The sequence below is a fragment of the Gigantopelta aegis genome, chromosome 3 (genome assembly GCF_016097555.1).
Source record: "Gigantopelta aegis isolate Gae_Host chromosome 3, Gae_host_genome, whole genome shotgun sequence".
In the NCBI taxonomy this organism is placed as follows: Eukaryota; Metazoa; Mollusca; class Gastropoda; order Neomphalida; family Peltospiridae; genus Gigantopelta; species Gigantopelta aegis.
Window position 1 is genome coordinate 38,677,095 of NC_054701.1, and position 20,938 is coordinate 38,698,032.

Here is a 20,938-nt window from a genome sequence, read left to right on the forward strand (position 1 = left end):
AATGGCGTCCGACACGACAACCGGCAATATAAAACAACATTTCATGTAATTAAACGCTTGGAAGTCAAGTGAAATACGCGAAAAGAACATACGAAAGCTAATGAAAACGAAGGTGAAAAACATTTCACCCAAACACTAATACAAAACCAAAGGTCTTATAAAAGTTGACTCCAAACAGAGCCAAGCAAAAGGACGTCCAGACCCTTTAGCGAAGAGAAAAAGAAGGAAGTTACAGTCATGTGACCGGAACTAGAGAGCAGTATGCAGTAGAAGAATTTAGGCCATCCCATTGGCTGTTGGGATGTTCGGACCAGACCACTTGCGTGGGGGGGAGGTGCACTTGTTTGAGGACAGGTAATGTCTATAGAAAAGCAATGGTTCTGCCTTTAGCCTGTGATAATACATTATTGATTACTAGTAACAATGCAGATGAAACTACAAACCTTGACTGATCCATAATTTTGTCTTCATGAAATTTAATCTACATAATTTAATGTTAATTTGTAAAAAAAACATTTTTATTTACATACAAATCTTTTGTAAAAAAAATATCACGAGAGTTACGAGTTTAAAACTTAATATTTTTTCATAAGAGATTTTGCATTATTTAGTATTATTATAGTTATAAACCCTTTTGACACAACACTTTACAATGTAAAGACTGCTTTACATCTTCCAGGAAATCATTATAAAATTATGATGCCTTTATTAGCAAACTAAGTTAAAAGTACACTATACCCCTTCCCCAAAAGAAGAAAAATTACGAGATCCTATCCTTTTCACAAAACAAAATGAAATGGCTACATCAGATTAAATCCAAGTAATTCTATGCAAGTCCCCTGAACACAAAATCACATTGGCTAATGTCAGATCTAGTGATATATACATGTATACATGTAGTACCTGTCATCACTTAAAGGGACAGATCCTAGTTTCAGCCCATGAAAATGCACAATAAATGGAGATTCATATTATGCACAGATAAATCTTATGTATTTAATAATAATGCATTTGAATTTCATATAAGTGGTTCATAGAACATATATATGCATGTACATATCATATGTACATATCATATGCATATAAATACCAAAAATTGTTACAGTAATAAGTTATATATTTCAGAAAATCATTATAAAATTAACATGCAGTATCAGCAAGCTGAATTAAAAGTAAATTACCCTTGCACCCTATCAAAAATAAAGTTAAAAAAATTAGATTCAACCCTTTTCACAAATAAAATGAAATGGCTGCATCAATTAAATACCACTTATCACCATTTATCCATGACTGTACAAAGTAACCTACCCAAACTTTTTTTTTTTTTTACAAGTTGACTGATTTTTCTACAGAGACAATTATAGGATAAAGTTGTTCTGAACAAAATAAAGAATTACTCACTTCAACTAGTCAAGTGAGATCTAATCATAAATTAGTATTATCTTTTATCCATGCTTTCAAACAACAAAAATGTTAACTGAACTTACAAAATTGAAGGATATTTGTCCCCATTTCGACTGGTTTCTACTAACCTTTACAAGCTATATTTACTCATGCCAAGTAAAAGTGTCACATTTCAACATACATCTATTATATTATAAACAGTAGTTCTTAAATTTCACAATGTATATATAATATATATTTCTGATTCTTGTAAGATAATAATATTAAATATTAATTGCAGTTAACAAGCTGTATACATGTATACGTTCAACATGATTATAATCTAGAATTGAACACATTAACGTTAATGTTAAGCATATCACGGGAGCAAAACCCCGACACAATTACCACAATATCACAAAGAATTGCACTTGTCAGGCTATTTCAACATTGTTCACAAGGGGTGGAGGGGGCAGAGAGTAATTATTGTGTTAGGTCTTTTTTGTCATGCATTTAGTTGGTTTAAGTTACAATTTTCTTTGTGAGTAGTGGGTGTATAAAAAAACCCTGACCCAACTCTACCCCTACCCAACTCCCATGTGATCAAATGCGGAAGATCCCTTAATTACAAAATCAAAACAGCATATTAAAGAAAAAGTGTATCACAAAAACATTTTTCACTGCCAACCTTAATTCATAAATACCAGATAAAGAAAAAAAACGAAAGACTATAATCTCCCTTTTCATAACAATACAGATAACATGAAATGCCACTGATACCAAAAGGTATCCAGTACTTTTAAAACACCTTAAAAGGTACGTGGGTTCAGTACTGCAAACCTAAATTTATAGTCTAATAAAGAAAAAAGGTGCACAAAACATGTTAAAATATGATTTCCATGATCTGTCTCCTGGAGGCTAATGTAATTCATACTTGTATGTCCTGTAAATGAAAACTTGGGTAACAACCACTTGTCTATAACAATAATAAACTGAATATAATAAACAACCATAAACTGAATATAATATTAATACATGAATAAACTACTGGAATTAGCTTGGAATGGGCATCAAGTATAATATGTTACAATATATTAATTTTAAAGTAACTTGAAATGCTTGGTATGAAATAAAATATTAAAATCAAGTGCATGTTATGGATAAAGGTACATAATAATTAACCTGTATAAATAATATAATATGAAATATAAACAGATCATACTAACATGGAATGAATATCATGGAATGAAAATGTCAATAAATGGTTAACATGAATTATATTTAAAGACAATCTACAAAAAAACCCACCATGAATTATATTTAAAGACAATTTACAAAAAAAATATATTAGTCTTTCTTGCAGACCAATATGATTAATTTAAAATGGAATCGTTGCAATCTGTTAATGATTTGTGGTTCAGTTTACTTAAAAAAAAGAAATAGTGAGATGATTCCATTTGGAATTTGACTGAGAATGATTCAAAGTCTAATCGACTAACAAAGTAATAATGAGATGATTCAATTTAGAATTAGACTGAGAATGATTCAAAGTCTAGTCGACTAACAAAGTAATAATGATATGATTCAATTTAGAATTTGACCAAGAATGATTCAAAGTCAGTTTAGAATCAGTCAGTGATTCATGGTCCAGTTAACATACAGTAAAAACATTTAGTAGTAAGATGATTCAATTTAGAATCAGTAATTCTGATTCATGGTCCACTCAACTTGAGAACCTAATAGTGAGATGTCTTAATCGAAAATGAATCAGTCATTTATTCCAAATTCAACCACTCTGTGTAAATTCCTGCCAAAATATGTTTTAATGGAGAATCAATGTGTTGGTAATTCCAGACAAATTAATAAGAATAATTCCATGTGCCAATGATTAATCAATGATTCAGTATCCAACAAATCATTATGAGTGCAATATTGTAGTGGTTTGACAATTCAATGCAGAATCGACACAGATAGGTGATCATAAGAATGTTAATTTATATTGGCTATTCTATATACTGCATTACATATAATATACTTTCACGAAGCCTTTTAATAAAATAAAGTTTAGTACATGACGTCAACTGTATATTACTGAAACATAATAATTATGAGTTACCCCAATGACTACCAAGCTCACATAACAAACATGCATAAATTAGATTTAGCCAACTCACAACCAAATCCAAATGATTAAATAATAAATTTAAACATTAAACATTAATATAAAAATATTATCCCCATATGTGTTAATTGCTCTTTGGTACACAATACATATTCATGGTAAGTACTGCAATGCCACATTAAACAATTATATGTTTCATGCATTATTTAATAATATAGTGACATTTATAAAATGTCATTGTTTTATTTAAATATGTATAAGTCACAGCGGTCATCCATTGTAAATAATGTACCGGTACTCTTTCAAATGTTCAATTATTTTAACAGATAATCATCAGTGTTTATTTAAACCTTGAGCAAGTATTATATTTTGAAAAGAATATAGTTTGTATGTTTGTGAATTTACACTAAAAATAAAACAAAATGTTTTAGGTGTTAATATTAAGTACCGTATTTCCTCTAATAAGCACCCAGTAGCTTAATCATTTCAAAAGGGTCGCAGACCAGGCGCTTATTGGAGACCGGCACTTATTGGAGATCTGGCTTTTCTTTATTGGAGATCTGGCCTTTATTGGAGACAGGAAAAGATAAAAAGGGACCAGTCATTTTTAATTAAAAAAAAAAAAAAAAATGTATTTATTTAATTATGCCAGAATGTAATCAGTTTACGGCTGTCTTACCTGGCATTTATCAGAGGCCCAGTGCTTATTAGAGGCCCCTGCATTTATTTTGTTGCAAAGTGTTACACATCCAGCGCTTATTTGAGGCTGATGCTTATTTGAGGCCCTCATTTATTAGAGGAAATAAGGTAGTTCCTTTCATTAAAATCTAAAACATTAAACCTCTACATTGTAGTGTACATGTAGCTGAATCAGAATAGCATTGATTCAGTGAAATCCCTCTAAACTAGATACCCAAGGAAAAAGTCTAGTTTTGAGGGGTATCCGGTTTAGAGAGGTTTTGTTCTGTACTGGTATTTAAAAAGAGATGGTGAAAAACATCTGGTTTTGAGGGGGTCCGGTTTAGAGAGGTTTCACTGCTATTAAATATAAATGGTTCATGTGAATACAATGCATACAACTGACATGACATCCTTTTGAAACAGAAAACAATTGAGAAATCTAATATCTTTGAGAAAAAGAAATAAAATATACAAGTACCGTATATCTTCGCCTGTAAGTCGATCTCGGCTATAAGTCGAGTCCCTAATTTCAAGCCCTGAAAACGTATTTTTTTATTGACCCGTTTATAAGTCGACCCATGAAAAACAACTTATAAATATTGAAATATTTCTTATTTTCTGCACATGAGAACAATAATGTACAATATTTGAACAAAAGAAAATTATTTTACAAACTTCGGTTTTCACGTTTTGTACATCGCAATATAATCAGACTATTCCAATCAAACTATCATTATTACATAGCATCAAAACGAAATATTCCCTTAGTAGAGAGTGAAAGCTGTTTGACTGTTACTGTATGATACTGTACAGATGGTTTTGTGCACAGACAACAACTTTATTTATAAACACTGCCAACAGATCACTACGATAAAACTGAAAGTATCACGTTTTGCCGCCATATTAATACATGTAAGGAGGATAACTCTGGAAAGTACACTGGTTTTTAAACCAAATGATATGTGTCCCTATTGCTCTAGATCGTGAACTGCAGAGATCAGTCTATTTTAAGGGAAATCTCAGTAATATTCATGAAGTTAATCACCGCCAAAACATTGTTTGAACAACCATTAATGCCAGTGACCAGATTTCAAAATAAACTCAGGCAACAGGTAGTTAGTATTGTTTACATTTTTACTATTAGTGATGACTGTTAATTTAACTAAGTGGACTGTTGTCTTGGCATGTGAGTGAGATCGTACACCTTTTCGCATAACGAAAACCGTTCTAATGCCAAAAAAAAAAGGTTATAAAAAAATAAATGTCAAATTAACATATTTGAGTATAAATACATGGCATACTTCAACAATAAAACTTGTAAAATAATCCCCAAAACTAATATTTTTTGGTGAATTTTTTTTACCCTCTTATAAGTCGACCCCCCAAGTTATAAAATAATTTTTGGGTGAAAAAAATTTGACTTATAGGCGAAGATATACGGTAAATATTAAATTAAATGGATACAACACATTCACAGTAGCCAAAAAGCATCATTTTAGCACAACACATCAGAAATTATCAGACTGCTCTTATAAAAATGTAAGAGTCCAAGTGTTACCGATTTTTATAACGAAAGACGGGTACACATTCATGCATTACACACAAGGTGGACCACATGCCTGAGGTGCGATGGGTCGCAGGCTCGATTGCCGTCAATGGACTCTGGCTTTTCCCCCATACAACCCAGTGTCCCACAACTGGTATATCAAAGGTCATGATTTGTTCTGCCCTGTCTAATGAGAACATGCATATAAATATAAAATAACTAATTAATAATGTCGGATATCGGCTTTATCCTGTGAAGGTAAGAAAGGGAAATTTCTAATTCGGCCTGAACAGGATAAACACGATATCCGACGTCATTAGCTAGTTATTATCTTTATCCTGCAGACCATAAAAATTAAGGTGAAAAGCTATTATATCTGTTATTTCAGCCACATTGTATGGTGAACTAAAGGTCAAATAAGTGAATTTGTAATGTAGCTATTCGTGTGATGTCGAAGTCAAATGAGTGATATCAAAAGTCACATCCTGCTAGTATACATACATGACTTTGCTTTATCTGTTATCATAATCTAATAATGGAAAGAGTGGTTGCAGGATAAAAGATCCTTTGCTGCTTATTCAGTACAGGTATCCTAAGTGGCAGTAATGAGTTTTCTCTGTCATGATCAAGTGTGGAAATAACCATATTTACATTGCGTAGACACCAAACAGCCATGTGTTCTGAGATGTTGTTATTTCTTTCCTTTACATAACAGGAATTCCGCAGAATTAAATAACTCACTTAACGTAAACGTTTTCAGTGCACTGTGATGAACATCCACATGTGCAACTATAAACCAAGTTTCATTACTTTAGGACTTATAGTTTATGAGAAACTGATCTAAATGAAAAAAGTTGCCACAGCCATCAGAAAAGTAACACTTTTTAAACTTCTAAAGGTGAGATGAAAGGTAACCTGAATAGAAATAGAAGTGGACCATTTATCTCATGTTCAGTGGTCTAGTAGTGAACTGTTTTAAATGTGGTAGGAAAATAACTTTTAAAAACAGTTATTTTGAAATGAAAAAAACCCTTGAAAAGTGCTTGAAAATGTGCTTTCCAAGTTCTGTATGAACCCTGAATAAGTTTTGTCTACTAGAAACTACATGTCAGTGATGTGGTTAGGCTACTGTAACACTAACGGTGCCCTGTCCAGTAATGATGAGAACCAAAAGGTCTTCCATTGAGTAGTAAACGCATCAGTCTTCCCAGTAATGATGAGATCCAAAAGGTCTTCCATTGAGTATGTAAACACATCAGTCTTCCCAATAATGATGAGATCCAAAAGGTCTTCCATTGAGTAGTAAACACATCAGTCTTCCCAGTAATGATGAGATGCAAAAGGTCTTCCACTCAGTATGTAAACACATCAGTCTTCCCAGTAATGATGAGATGCAAAATGTCTTCCATTGAGTAGTAAACACATCAGTCTTCCCAGTAATGATGAGATCCAAAAGGTCTTCCATTGAGTAGTAAACACATCAGTCTTCCCAGTAATGATGAGATCCAAAAGGTCTTCCACTGAGTATGTAAACACATCAGTTCTGACCAACTTCATGGGCGACATCCTGAAATTATATTAAGCACATACATGTACAACCAGCCTTGGTGGTGCAGTGGTTAAGCCATTTGACTACAGGCTGGTAGGTACAGGGTTCACAGCCCAGTACCAGCTCCAACCCAGAGCAAGTTCTTAAGGGCTCAATGGGTAGCTGTAAGGCCACTACACCCTCTTCTCTCTCACTAACCACTAAACAACTAACCTATTGTCCTGGACAGACAGCCCAGATAGCTGAGGAGTGTGCCCAGGACAGCGTGCTTGAACCATAATTGGATATAAGCATGAAAATAAGTTGAAATGAAAAAATGAAACATACATGTACAAAGATCATCACTAAAACAACATAAAACTAAACAAAGAGAAGAATCTCTATAGTAAAGTGGTTAAGGCACTGGACACAAGGCTAGTTGGTTCTGGGTTCAAATCCCAGTACTGGTTCCCACCCGGGAATGAATTTTAATGGCTCAAGTGGGGAGGTGTAATGTCATTACACCGATTTCACTTTCACTAACCATCTTTTACCATTAATATTCCGCGATAATCATACTGTTTTTCGATTTGTCAGTACAGATTGGTGATTTTACTGTCGCAAATTTAGTTTTATTGGTGACACACAGTATGTTTCACCGACATATAGCACTTTGTTGATAAGCAAATGTACAATTATGAATGTAAATGATGCATTTAATAAGTGATATATTTAATTACAGTCGTTCTTGTGAATGTGTTGAATTAGAGCAAATGTTTTTAAGTTTGTTGCTTTACAGTCCGTAAACATTTCACCAACTGGTATAAAACTATATCAGTTATATATATGTAACAAAATTAATGTAAAACGTTCTTGAGATGTTGTACACAAACCTTCATTGCACGTCCCTTAGTTTCTATTGGAAGCATCATGGCTGCCACAGTTGCTATGAGACAAGTGGTTCCATAAACAGTAATGGCAGCATAGGAAGATTTCTTGAGTAAAACCTACAAGAGGACATAAAATACTAATTGATATAAGAGATGTGCCAATTCCTTGGGGAAAAAAGTATGGGATCCATTTGAGTTTTAACAAAAATCTCACCTTCTCACCAAATAATCAACACACACAGAGAGAGAGAGAGAGAGATACAGAGGTATTATATACAGACACACAAAGACAAATACACCCACACACACCCACACACACCCACACACACCCACACAAACACTACAAAATCCTGCACATACACACACAAAAACACATACATTTCATTCATTTCTGAAAAATAAGCTGCATTGCTTATTTTATTTGGAAAATACATACAAGTAAAAGAAATATAAAATATGTTTTTACCTGAGCAACAAAAGGTGTGGTTAAAGCACCTATACGTGCAAAGCCACTACAGGAACCTACACCGATAGCTCGTAGAGAGGTAGGATATACCTAAAACACAAAACATGCATTTAAACACTTAGTCATGAGAAATATTTTTTAAATTTTTTATTAAGCAAACAGCTGATTTTAAGATTTTAACAAGTTTAAATAAAAATCGTCTGAAATGGGTCTTTATAAATTCAAAACGATGGTTTCCTTCTCATTATTTAGAGAATGTGTTGTGTTTACCATACCTAAATGTTACTTATGGAACATTCTGCTTGGCTGTCTAAAATATAGGTCACAGTGACATAGGTGTACTGTACTTTGAGCATGGCATTCAGTATGCCAGTAATGAGACACTAAAACTTAGTGAAAGCTTATTACTGAATTAAGGATTTTTCAATCAAATGTAAAACTATTGCAGATTGCTTTATTCAAAAGGATAATTTCATTTCATAAGTTGTACCCACCCTTATGACAAATTATACTAGTATAACTGTTACAACAATCCAATTTATTATCCAGATTTTTTTAAATTGAAACATTTATTGGGTCATTCTCTTTTTTTGGCAATTTTACATATAGAGAATAATACATGAGTGGCCATTAGATACCATTTATCTCACAACAAATTGTTTTAAAATATATCTAACTAGCAAAAGCAAGGTTTGAAGCAAATTTTAACATCTTTTTCAACTAAAAGTTATTTACAGCCGTTGCACTTTTAGCTAACATACTCGTCACAGACCCATGATTGTCAGGTTAACTGTATGTCACAATGTAATCGATTTTCATCATGTAGTTGTTCATTGGATGTATGGCCGTGGTGACCTGGTCATCACCTAGGAACAGCCAGTTGTATGTCTTGAAATTGTTAACACACATACATGTGTAAACAACCATGTGTTATGAAAACTAATGCATGGTGTTCTCACCAACGGGTGTGTTAGAAATTATTTTAGCAGTACATGTACATAGTGATATTTAAATATAGTTTTATGTATTTGGACACAAAACATTGAAGTAAATGAATATGGTATACTTGAAAAAATTGAGTTAGCCAGGAGCACTACATGGCTAAGAATCAGTCATGTTATAATATAGCAAATGATTTGTTTTTAACTGTTTGTCTGGTACATATACATTACTGATACAAACCTCTGGCGTGTAGACATAGGCTGTCTGGAAAGCCCCCGAAATGAGAGCTCTGGCTACAAAGATGAAAACTGTCAATACAGTTCTGAAAAAAAAACATTTTATTACCATCTATTATTAAACATACAAACAGCAAATTCAGCTTAGGGGAAATACAAATTAACGGACAACAAAACTATCAAATATCTCAATCTCATAGTAATTAAAACTGATTAATTGATGCTCATTGCTGGTCAATGTTTTCTAAAAGATTATATAAATTACACTACGTATTGATAAAGCCAGGACATTTACATACACGTATGTATACGGGACAGGTTCATATAAGGGCGGGACGTAGCCCAGTGGTAAAGCATTCGCTTGATGTGCGGTCGGTCTGGGATCGATCCCTGTCGGTGGGCCCATTGGGCTATTTATCGCTCCAGCCAGTGCACGACGACTGGTATATCAAAGGCTGTTGTATGTGTTATCCTGTCTGTGGGATTGTGCATATAAAAGATCCCTTGCTGCTAATCGAAAAGAGTAGCACATGAAGTGGTGACAGCGGGTTTCCTCTCTCAATATTTGTGTGGTCCTTCACCAATTTCTGACGCCATATAACCGTAAATAAAATGTCTTGAGTATGTCGTTAAATAAAACATTTCTTGGTTCATATAAAGGCAATAAACATTTCCATGTACACGGATATAATTTCTGTTGATAATACATACGTATATACATGTATTTATCTGTACAGTCATCAGTAAAAAAAAAAGTTTATGATTATTTTAAGGTTCGACATTTGATTTGCAAGAAATTAAAATATTTTCAGCAATATGATAAATAATGATAATTAAATATCTCAACACAACAAATCAAATGATCAGGCACATGTACTAACCAAGACTAAAACTGGTGTCAGTAAGAATCGGTGATTCTATTTGATATAGTTGCAGTGTCGGATCTAAGGGTGGGGCCCCCTAAATTTTGCGACAGTTATATTTTTATTTGATTTGATTTTTGTTACATTGAAGAATCCGAGGAACAACTAATAAAAAGGTCTGGCCTTATGTCTTAGACATCATTGCCCCCCCCCCCCCCAATCTGAGGAACTACTAATAAAAAGGTCTGGCCTTATGTCTTACACATCATTGCCTCCCCCCCCCATCCCCAATACAAGAAACTACTAATAAAAAGGTCTGGCATTAGGTCTTACACATCATTGCCTCCCCCCCCCCCCCACCCCCAATCCAAGGAACAACTAATAAAAAGGTCTAGCCTTAAGTGTTACACATCATTCCCCCCATCCCCAATCTGAGGAACAATTTATAATCCTAATATGCCTCCAGCCAATGCACCATGACCGATACATCACAGGCCGTGGTATGTGCTATCCTGTCTGTGGGATGGTGCATATAAAACATCCCTTGCTGCTAACTGAAAAGAGTAGCCCATGAATTGGTGACAGTGGGTTTCCTCTCTCAATATCTGTGTGGTCCTTAACCATGTCTGATGCCATATAACTGTAAATAAAAATGTGTTGAGTGTGTCGTTAAATAAAACATTTTCTTCCCAACATGACTTACTAAGGGAGTGTGTATTTATATGACCCCCACCACAGCATAAATTCCTAGCCACACCAGTGCATAGTTGAAGTGACTCGTTCATTATGAAAAGCTTTACTCACCTTGTTGTGCAGATATTGACAAGCAAGACGAAAAGTGAGAATATCATAAACTCTAATGCCATAGTTTTTTTTCTTCCTATCTTTTCTATCAAGATAATAGTGAGGAAAAGACCTGAAAAGAAGTTACAATGAAAACAACATTATTACAGCAAGAAATATAACTACAGTTACTGCCCTCTTGTGAAAAAATACAGGTATGGACTAGGTTCAACATTAATTAATTCAAGTGATAAATTATAGCAAAAATTAGGCTTGGTGGATATCCTGATATATAGAGGATACTCCCCGAGTGTCTTGTGATATCATAATTTATCAGCACGACGACTGGCCTCGGTGGCGTCATGGTTAGGCCATTGGTCAACAGGCTGGTAGGTACTGGGTTCAGATCCCAGTCGAGGCATGGGATTTTTAATCCAGATACCGACTCCAAACCCTGAGTGAGTGCTCCGCAAGGCTCATTGAGTAGGTGTAAACCACTTGCACCGACCAGTGATCCATAACTGGTTCAACAAAGGCCATGGTTTGTGCCTGTGGGAAGCGCAAATAAAAGATCCCTTGCTGCTATTCGGAAAGAGTAGCCCATGAAGTGGCAACAGCAGGTTTCCTCTCAAAATCTGTGTGGTCCTTAACCATATGTCTGACGCCATATAACCGTAAATAAAATGTGTTGAGTGCATCGTTAAATAAAACATTTCTTTCTTTCTTTTTTATCAGCACGAGTTGATGAAAGTATGAAATCTGAGGCTTGCTGAGGATTTTTATACTTTTATCAACAAGTGCTGATAAATTATGATATCACAAGACACGAGGGGGTAATCTTTTTATCATCCATTATCATTCATTTCATTTGCGACAACTGTAAACAATGTCAGTAAAGTGGGTTGGATGTCACAATATTTGGCAGCAGTAGACCCGTTAGCTAGCAGAACAACAGTAGTGTGACGTCACTAATGACAGGTTTATCCCTGAAATATACACAGTGACATAACAAGAGAAGTGATATCTCCTAGGAGAATATCACAGAAAATATTGCAAATTACAGTGTCCGTGATATCTCCTACAGAAGCCTTTAATGGATGATAATAAGTTATAATAAAATTGTATTATGAGTCAGCAGAGTTGTAATAAATAATATCTTTTCAAGAGATTGGCTCCAGCAATACAATGTATAAATGGTAGAATGGATGTGTAACAACACCCAGCACAAAAGAAAATTGGCTACTTGGTGTGAAGATGACCAATAATAAACAATACATAAAACAACAATAACAACTATTGTTACAATAATAAAACAACGATAATATATTAATAACAACAACAAAATAATAATAACGGCAATGATGATAATAATGAAATAGACCGACATCAATAAATAGGGCACTTCGACTTGTTCAGGATTCACTCATAATGTAAATAATAATGATGATAATTACAATGATAATGATTACGATTGTAATGATTATGATAACAATGATTATGATAATCATAACGGTAATAACCTGGAAATTCTGCAAATGTTGTCCACATAAGGTCTGCGTAATCTTTTGTAGTCAGAGTCTTACATTCCAACATACAGGTGGGCTGCCCAGACATTTTCACATCGGTACCTGAAACATGGTCACAAAGAGAACGAGAATCAAGTTAAGGCTGTTAGGGGTTCAATGTGCATACAGTCAAACAGCCATCTGAAGGAATATCAATGACAATGTCTAAATACAGCTGACTGCTTGTACCCATGGCCATACATAGTCTATACAATGACTAGAGATGAAGAATGTTTTGTTAGAACATCACAATCATATATTAGGGAAGTGAATCGTGATGCAAAGTGAATGGTGATGTAAAGACAATGGTGATATGAAGTAAATGGTTATGTGAAGTGAATGGTAAAGTGAATGGTGATGCAAAGTGAATGGTGATGCAAAGTGAATGGTAATGCGAAGAGAATGGTGATGTGAAGCAAATGGTGATGCAAAGCGAATGGTGATGCAAAGTGAATGGTGATGCAAAGTGAATGGTGAAGTGAAGAGAATGGTGATGTTAAGAGAATGGTGATGTTAAGATAATAGTGATGTTAAGAGAATAGTGATGTTAAGAGAGTGGTGATATAGAGCGAAGTGAATGGTGATGTGAAGTGAATGGCAAAGTGAAGGGTGATGCGAAGTGAATGGTGATGTGAAGTGAATGGCAAAGTGAATGGTGAAGCGAAGTGAATGGTGATGTTAAGAGAATGGTGATGTTAAGAGAATAGTGATGAGAATAGTGATGTTAAGAGAATAGTGATGTTAAGAGAGTGGTGATGTAAAGCGAAGTGAATGGTGATGTGAAGTGAATGGCAAAGTGAAGGGTGATGCGAAGTGAATGGTGATGTAAAGACAATGGTGATATGAAGTAAATGGTGATGTGAAGTGAATGGTAAAGTGAATGAGGATGCGAAGTGAATGGTGATGAGAAGTGAATGGTGATGCGAAGTGAATGGCAAAGTGAAGGGTGATGCGAAGTGAATGGTGATGTAAAGAGAATGGTGATGTTAAGAGAATGGTGATGTAAAGCGAAGTGAATGGTGAGGTAAAGACAATGGTGATATGAAGTAAATGGTGATGCGAAGTGAATGGTAAAGTGAATGGTGATGCGAAGTGAATGGTGATGAGAAATGAATGGTGATGCAAAGTGAATGGTGATGCGAAGTGAATGGTGATGCAAAGTGAATGGTGATGCGAAGTGAATGGTAATGCAAAGTGAATGGCGATGTTAACAGAATAGCGATGTTAAGAGAATAGTGATGTAAAGTGAAGTGATTGGTGATGTGAAGTGAATGGCAAAGTGAAGGGTGATGTGAAGTGAATGGTGATGTAAAGACAATGGTGATATGAAGTAAATGGTTATGTGAAGTGAATGGTAAAGTGAATGAGGATGCGAAGTGAATGGTGATGCGAAGTGAATGGTGATGCAAAGTGAATGGTGATGCGAAGTGAATGGTGATGCAAATTGAATGGTAATGCAAAGTGAATGATGAAGTGAAGAGAATGGTGATGTGAAGTGAATGGTGATGTTAAAAGAATGGTGATGTTAAGAGAATAGTGATGTTAAGAGAGTGGTGATATAAAGCGAAGTGAATGGTGATATGAAGTGAATGGTGATGCAAAGTGAATGGTGATGCGAAGTGAATGGTAATGCAAAGTGAATGGTGAAGTGAAGAGAATGGTGATGTAAAGCGAAGTGAATGGTGATGTAAAGAGAATGGTGATATGAAGTAAATGGTGATGCGAAGTGAATGGTAAAGTGAATGAGGATGCGAAGTGAATGGTGATGAGAAGTGAATGGTGAAGTGAAGAGAATGGTGATGTAAAGCGAAGTGAATGGTGATGTAAAGAGAATGGTGATATGAAGTAAATGGTGATGCGAAGTGAATGGTAAAGTGAATGAGGATGCGAAGTGAATGGTGATGAGAAGTGAATGGTGAAGTGAAGAGAATGGTGATGTAAAGCGAAGTGAATGGTGATGTAAAGAGAATGGTGATATGAAGTAAATGGTGATGCGAAGTGAATGAGGATGTGAAGTAAATAGTGATGCTACAGTCTTTCCCTTTCAGTATAAGAGTATGTGACAAGCTGTGCTCCACACTTGCTGTTAGTTAGGACTATCTAACCCAAGCCCAGATACATGGAACCTTACTTATTGACACACACACAACCTCTCCCCTCACTTCCCCATTCCCCCACCCACTCTGTCTGTCTGTCTGTCTGTCTGTGTGTCTCTCTCTCTCTCTCTCTCTCTCTCTCTCTCTCTCTCTCTCTCTCTCTCTCTCTCTCTCTCTCTCTCTCTCTCTCTCTCTCTCTCTCACACACACAACATCTGTGAGGATTCATTCATACACTTGGAAGACACCCCAATAATTGCACTTGTAAAATGGATGAATCTCAGTGAATAGCAGTGCACACACACTGATTTGGAATCAATACTGGAAATAACCTACTTCCCCAGCCTGGAGAGGAACATGAACCCAGTATCTACCAGACTTGAATCAAGCTTGTCTTGTTAGCATGGCAAATCTTGAGATAAAAATACATCTTACCATGACAACCATCAGGAGTTTCAAAAAGAGCAGTAGTCAACAACACAATTCCATAATAGGAAAATGCATTCACAAGCCTGCAATTAAAATGAGAACAAACTAATTACACCCCCAGCAATTTTTCCTTTTCAATATATTGGGTGGGGTGGGGAGGGGGGAGGAGAACTAAAACAAAAATCTCATATGTGCAGTGTACATACTTTATGGGTGGCCCCAATAGGTTAAATGGGTGGCCCCAACAGGTTAAATGGGTGGTCCCAATAGGTTAAATGGGCGGTCCCAATAGGTTAAATGGGTGGCCCCAATAGGTTCAATGGGTGGCCCCAATAGGTTAAATGGATGGCCCCAACAGGTTAAATGGGTGGGCCCAACAGGTTAAATGGGTGACCCCAATAGGTTAAACACTACAATGTAACCCTTTATGCACCAGTAGATCATAGAACATTTCACTTCTATATAGGCCCATCTGATCCTTGAGTAGATTGTTCTAACCTTCTGTCATGATACGTGATGTGATATATTAAATATGTGATATATATCATACCTGGGAATATATAATTCCATTAGCAGCAAAGGACCGTTTATATGCACTTTCACAAAGAACAGCACATACCTTGGCTTTTGATACACCAATTGTTGGGCACTGGTTGCAATAGGAACAAATCCAATCAGAGAATAGTTCCACCGAGGAAGGAAGGAAATGTTTTATTTCATGATACACTCAACACATTTTATTTACGGTTATATGGCGTCGGACATATGGTTAAGGACCACTCAGATATTGAGGGAGGAAACCCGCTGTCGCCACTTCATAGGCTAGCTACTCTTTTCGATTGACAGCAAGGGATCTTTTATATGCACTACCCCATAGACAGGATAGCACATACCACAGCCTTTGATGTACCAGTCAGTTCCACTGAGGAGTCTAGATTCTTCAACCCAAGCATGTCAGGTGAGCTCTCTACCGACTGAGCTAAGTCACAAGTCCTACCCCTTAATGCCTGAACCCTAATGTTAGTAAACGTTCTGTGTAAATTAAAACAACAAATTAAAAATACTAAAATCACATGAATCCCTTGTTCTGTTATATTACAAATAATTCTAAAAAAAAATTAATCTGTTGAGTGAAAAATTAAACCTTTAAAACATAAATTTACTCACCATATTATCCATAAAAGCACTGTCGTTCTACGAAGTTCAGGAGTAAACAAATCCATAAACTGACCTCGTTTTATTTCCTGAAAGAATAGCATACAATAAATACATTTAATATAATTAGATGACAAGAGCAGAAGATCTTCTCAAACAATAAAGAATGCCAATAGTCACAGGCTAGAGGAAAAGGCACCAGAATGATAACAAAAAGAGTCTGTTTTGTTTTACGACATCATTGGCTATTGGATGTCAAACATTTGGTAATTTGGACATAGAGTCTTAGAGAGGAAACCTTCTACATGTTTCCATTAGTAGCAAGGGATCTTTTATAAGCACCATCCCACAGACAGAATAGCACATACCATGGCCTAAGATATACCAGTCATGGTGCACTGGCTGGAATGACAGTATGAAAAAGATTGATAGAAAGTAAGTTGCCTTCATGTCCAGGGGCGTAGCACGTGTGTGTGTGTGTGTGTGTGTGTGTGTGTGTGTGTGTGTGTGTGTGTGTGTGTGTGTGTGTGTGTTAGGACCAGATCACACTATGCCCCTGATGTCCCTGTACTGAAAGAAAAGTTTGCTTTGGTGCCCCTCCCACTTGCCACAGGGCCCTAATTTGTTTTATAATAAACTGAATGCAACACTTCCCATGCCCCAGAAACATTTTTTTTGACCCCTGTGATATGACTGATAACTATAAATAAATGTACCTGTGTTGATCCAGATTTTACAATAGGTTCTGCTAACTTTCCTAACAGCATCGGCTTGTTGTTCTCTGCAGCTATTTTGGCTATTGTTGCGTAAGCACGCTCTGGATTCCCTCTAGTGAGGTCATAGCGAGCACTTTCAGGTAACCACTACAAACAACAGACACAGGAGTACAGAGATTATTAGACGGTAAATTAGGAAATTAAAGAGAGCAAGATATTGAGAGAAAAAAGTTATATTTTTAATTGACATCACCAGGCCCATAGCCAATGGGGGGTCAGGAGGGGTAGGTCAACTCCCCTTTGAGGTTGAAAGGGATATTAGCAGGCCGTAATCTAGAATTGAAAAAGTAAAAGTGACTCTTCCTTTCCAAGGAGAAAGGGACGTTTAATAGAAATAGGTCAAATGAATATTTATTGGTACATTTCGCAAAGTTTTGTTATGTTCTGCATTCATTCAGAAAATTTTCGAATTATACACTTGATTCAAATTGTAATATTTTAAAATAAAAAACTTCTGGTATTTAAATTTAAGCAAAATAATGTTATGTTTTCATTAAAAATGCGATATTATTCAGTAATTGATAATTAATGTGTCATTCTTATGTTAAAATAAAAGTACCCGGTAATAGAAAGTATTTTCTGACATTAATGAAATTAATGTGCCTGACAACACTTGACTGGTCACTGGAAACTACACAACATGCATTGGTGTACAGTCTGGCGACAAAGTAAAAATGCGGACCAAAAAGGTGACAAGACTTGGTAACTGAGCTGTGACATTAAACAAGTTTCTCTTTTAATGCCTGTTATGTGATTTTGTTTGAGAAATAACATTAGGTCTTAAATATTATGGCGTTCTTCAACTTCTCACTGCTGCTAATAACACGGCGACTGAGCAGAATGTCAGAAAAACAAGACATTCATTTCACCAGCTAGATTAGGGCCTGATCTTTGACATCACCTCAAAGGTCTAGAGGGGGTCTTGCATGGGCGTACATAGGATTTTGAAAAGGGGGGTTCCAAAATAGATTGCAGAGATATTGGGCATATATTTCTATGTTGAGTTTTGAAAAGGGGGTTCCAAAATAGATTGCAGAGATATTGGGCATATATTTCTATGTTGAGTTTTGAAAAGGGGGTTCCAAAATAGATTGCAGAGATATTGGGCATATATTTCTATGTTGAGTTTTGAAAAGGGGGTTCCAAAATAGATTGCAGAGATATTGGGCATATATTTCTATGTTGAGTTTTGAAAAGGGGGTTCCAAAATAGATTGCAGAGATATTGGGCATATATTTCTATGTTGAGTTTTGAAAAGGGGGGTTCCAAAATAGATTGCAGAGATATTGGGCATATATTTCTATGTTGAGTTTTGAAAAGGGGGTTCCAAAATAGATTGCAGAGATATTGGGCATATATTTCTATGTTGAGTTTTGAAAAGGGGGTTCCAAAATAGATTGCAGAGATATTGGGCATATATTTCTATGTTGAGTTTTGAAAAGGGGGTTCCAAAATAGATTGCAGAGATATTGGGCATATATTTCTATGTTGAGTTTTGAAAAGGGGGGTTCCAAAATAGATTGCAGAGATATTGGGCATATATTTCTATGTTGAGTTTTGAAAAGGGGGTTCCAAAATAGATTGCAGAGATATTGGGCATATATTTCTATGTTGAGTTTTGAAAAGGGGGTTCCAAAATAGATTGCAGAGATATTGGGCATATATTTCTATGTTGAGTTTTGAAAAGGGGGTTCCAAAATAGATTGCAGAGATATTGGGCATATATTTCTATGTTGAGTTTTGAAAAGGGGGTTCCAAAATAGATTGCAGAGATATTGGGCATATATTTCTATGTTGAGTTTTGAAAAGGGGGTTCCAAAATAGATTGCAGAGATATTGGGCATATATTTCTATGTTGAGTTTTGAAAAGGGGGGTTCCAAAATAGATATATTTCTATGTTGAGTTTTGAAAAGGGGGTTCCAAAATAGATTGCAGAGATATTGGGCATATATTTCTATGTTGAGTTTTGAAAAGGGGGGTTCCAAAATAGATTGCAGAGATATTGGGCATATATTTCTATGTTGAGTTTTGAAAAGGGGGTTCCAAAATAGATTGCAGAGATATTGGGCATATATTTCTATGTTGAGTTTTGAAAAGGGGGGTTCCAAAATAGATTGCAGAGATATTGGGCATATATTTCTATGTTGAGTTTTGAAAAGGGGGTTCCAAAATAGATTGCAGAGATATTGGGCATATATTTCTATGTTGAGTTTTGAAAAGGGGGTTCCAAAATAGATTGCAGAGATATTGGGCATATATTTCTATGTTGAGTTTTGAAAAGGGGGGTTCCAAAATAGATTGCAGAGATATTGGGCATATATTTCTATGTTGAGTTTTGAAAAGGGGGGTTCCAAAATAGATTGCAAAGATATTGGGCATATATTTCTATGTTGAGTTTTGAAAAGGGGGTTCCAAAATAGATTGCAGAGATATTGGGCATATATTTTTATGTTGAGTTTTGAAAAGGGGGGTTCCAAAATAGATTGCAGAGATATTGGGCATATATTTCTATGTTGAGTTTTGAAAAGGGGGTTCCAAAATAGATTGCAGAGATATTGGGCATATATTTCTATGTTGAGTTTTGAAAAGGGGGGTTCCAAAATAGATTGCAGAGATATTGGGCATATATTTCTATGTTGAGTAAATATAATAATGTCAGATACTAGTATATTAAATTATAAAAAAAGCGATTTCAGGGGGGTTCGGTCGAACCCATCGAACCCCCCCCCCCCCTATGTATGCCCATGTCTTGAGATGCTTAAGATACCTCTTGGATCTGTGGCTAACAAACAGACACTTGACTGGTACAGTCAAACTTACCACACAGCTTATGGCAAACAGACATAAATTTGACTGGTACAGTCAAACTTAGCACACAGCCTATAGCATACAGACACACAACTGGTACAATCAGACTTACCACACAGCCTATGGAAAACAGACACTCGACTGGTACATTCAAACTTACCACACAACCTATGGCAGACACTTTTTAAAATGATTTATTGTTCCCAGATCACTGGCAATATCAAGGCTGGGGTGCCTTCAATCATTGTCTTACATTGTACATGTATAATATTTACAAATAGTTATACATAGTAGTGCATACGTACATACATACATACATGCACGCACACACTCGGCACCCACACATATTACATATACCATACTTCATATATACTTTCAAACATAGCCATAAACTATTAATGTATATGTACACCAATAATTATCTGAAATGATTTTGATTTGAGTGTCTAAAAAAGAAACATGAAAAAGCATATAAAAAGAAATAGAAAGAAAGAAGAAAAGATAAGAAAGACAAAGGGGAGAAAGAAACAATTTGTTTACTTCAATAAGTGAAGCAAAGTAGTGTCTAACAGTTAATATCACACTTAATGTCATACGAAGAAGCAGTTACGAGTAGATATGGTAGATAGATGTAAGATTCATAAAAGAGATAAATCTTGAGTTGTATT

General features: G+C 35.4%; 1 protein-coding gene across 1 annotated transcript in view; it reads right to left on the bottom strand.

Moving 5' to 3' along the window:
* Positions 1–5,559: 5,559 nt before the first annotated feature.
* Positions 5,560–20,938, bottom strand: part of LOC121390136 (synaptic vesicle 2-related protein-like) — a 46,411-nt gene continuing 31,032 nt past the window's right edge. Inside the window, exons 9-17 of the mRNA XM_041521885.1 lie at positions 17,402–17,548; positions 16,698–16,774; positions 15,537–15,613; positions 12,961–13,068; positions 11,462–11,573; positions 9,799–9,880; positions 8,617–8,706; positions 8,154–8,267; positions 5,560–7,299 (exon numbers count right to left, since the gene is read on the bottom strand). Coding sequence (XP_041377819.1) covers positions 7,270–7,299; positions 8,154–8,267; positions 8,617–8,706; positions 9,799–9,880; positions 11,462–11,573; positions 12,961–13,068; positions 15,537–15,613; positions 16,698–16,774; positions 17,402–17,548 — 837 coding nt within the window. The 3' untranslated portion in view covers positions 5,560–7,269. The remainder of the gene's footprint in view (positions 7,300–8,153; positions 8,268–8,616; positions 8,707–9,798; positions 9,881–11,461; positions 11,574–12,960; positions 13,069–15,536; positions 15,614–16,697; positions 16,775–17,401; positions 17,549–20,938) is intronic.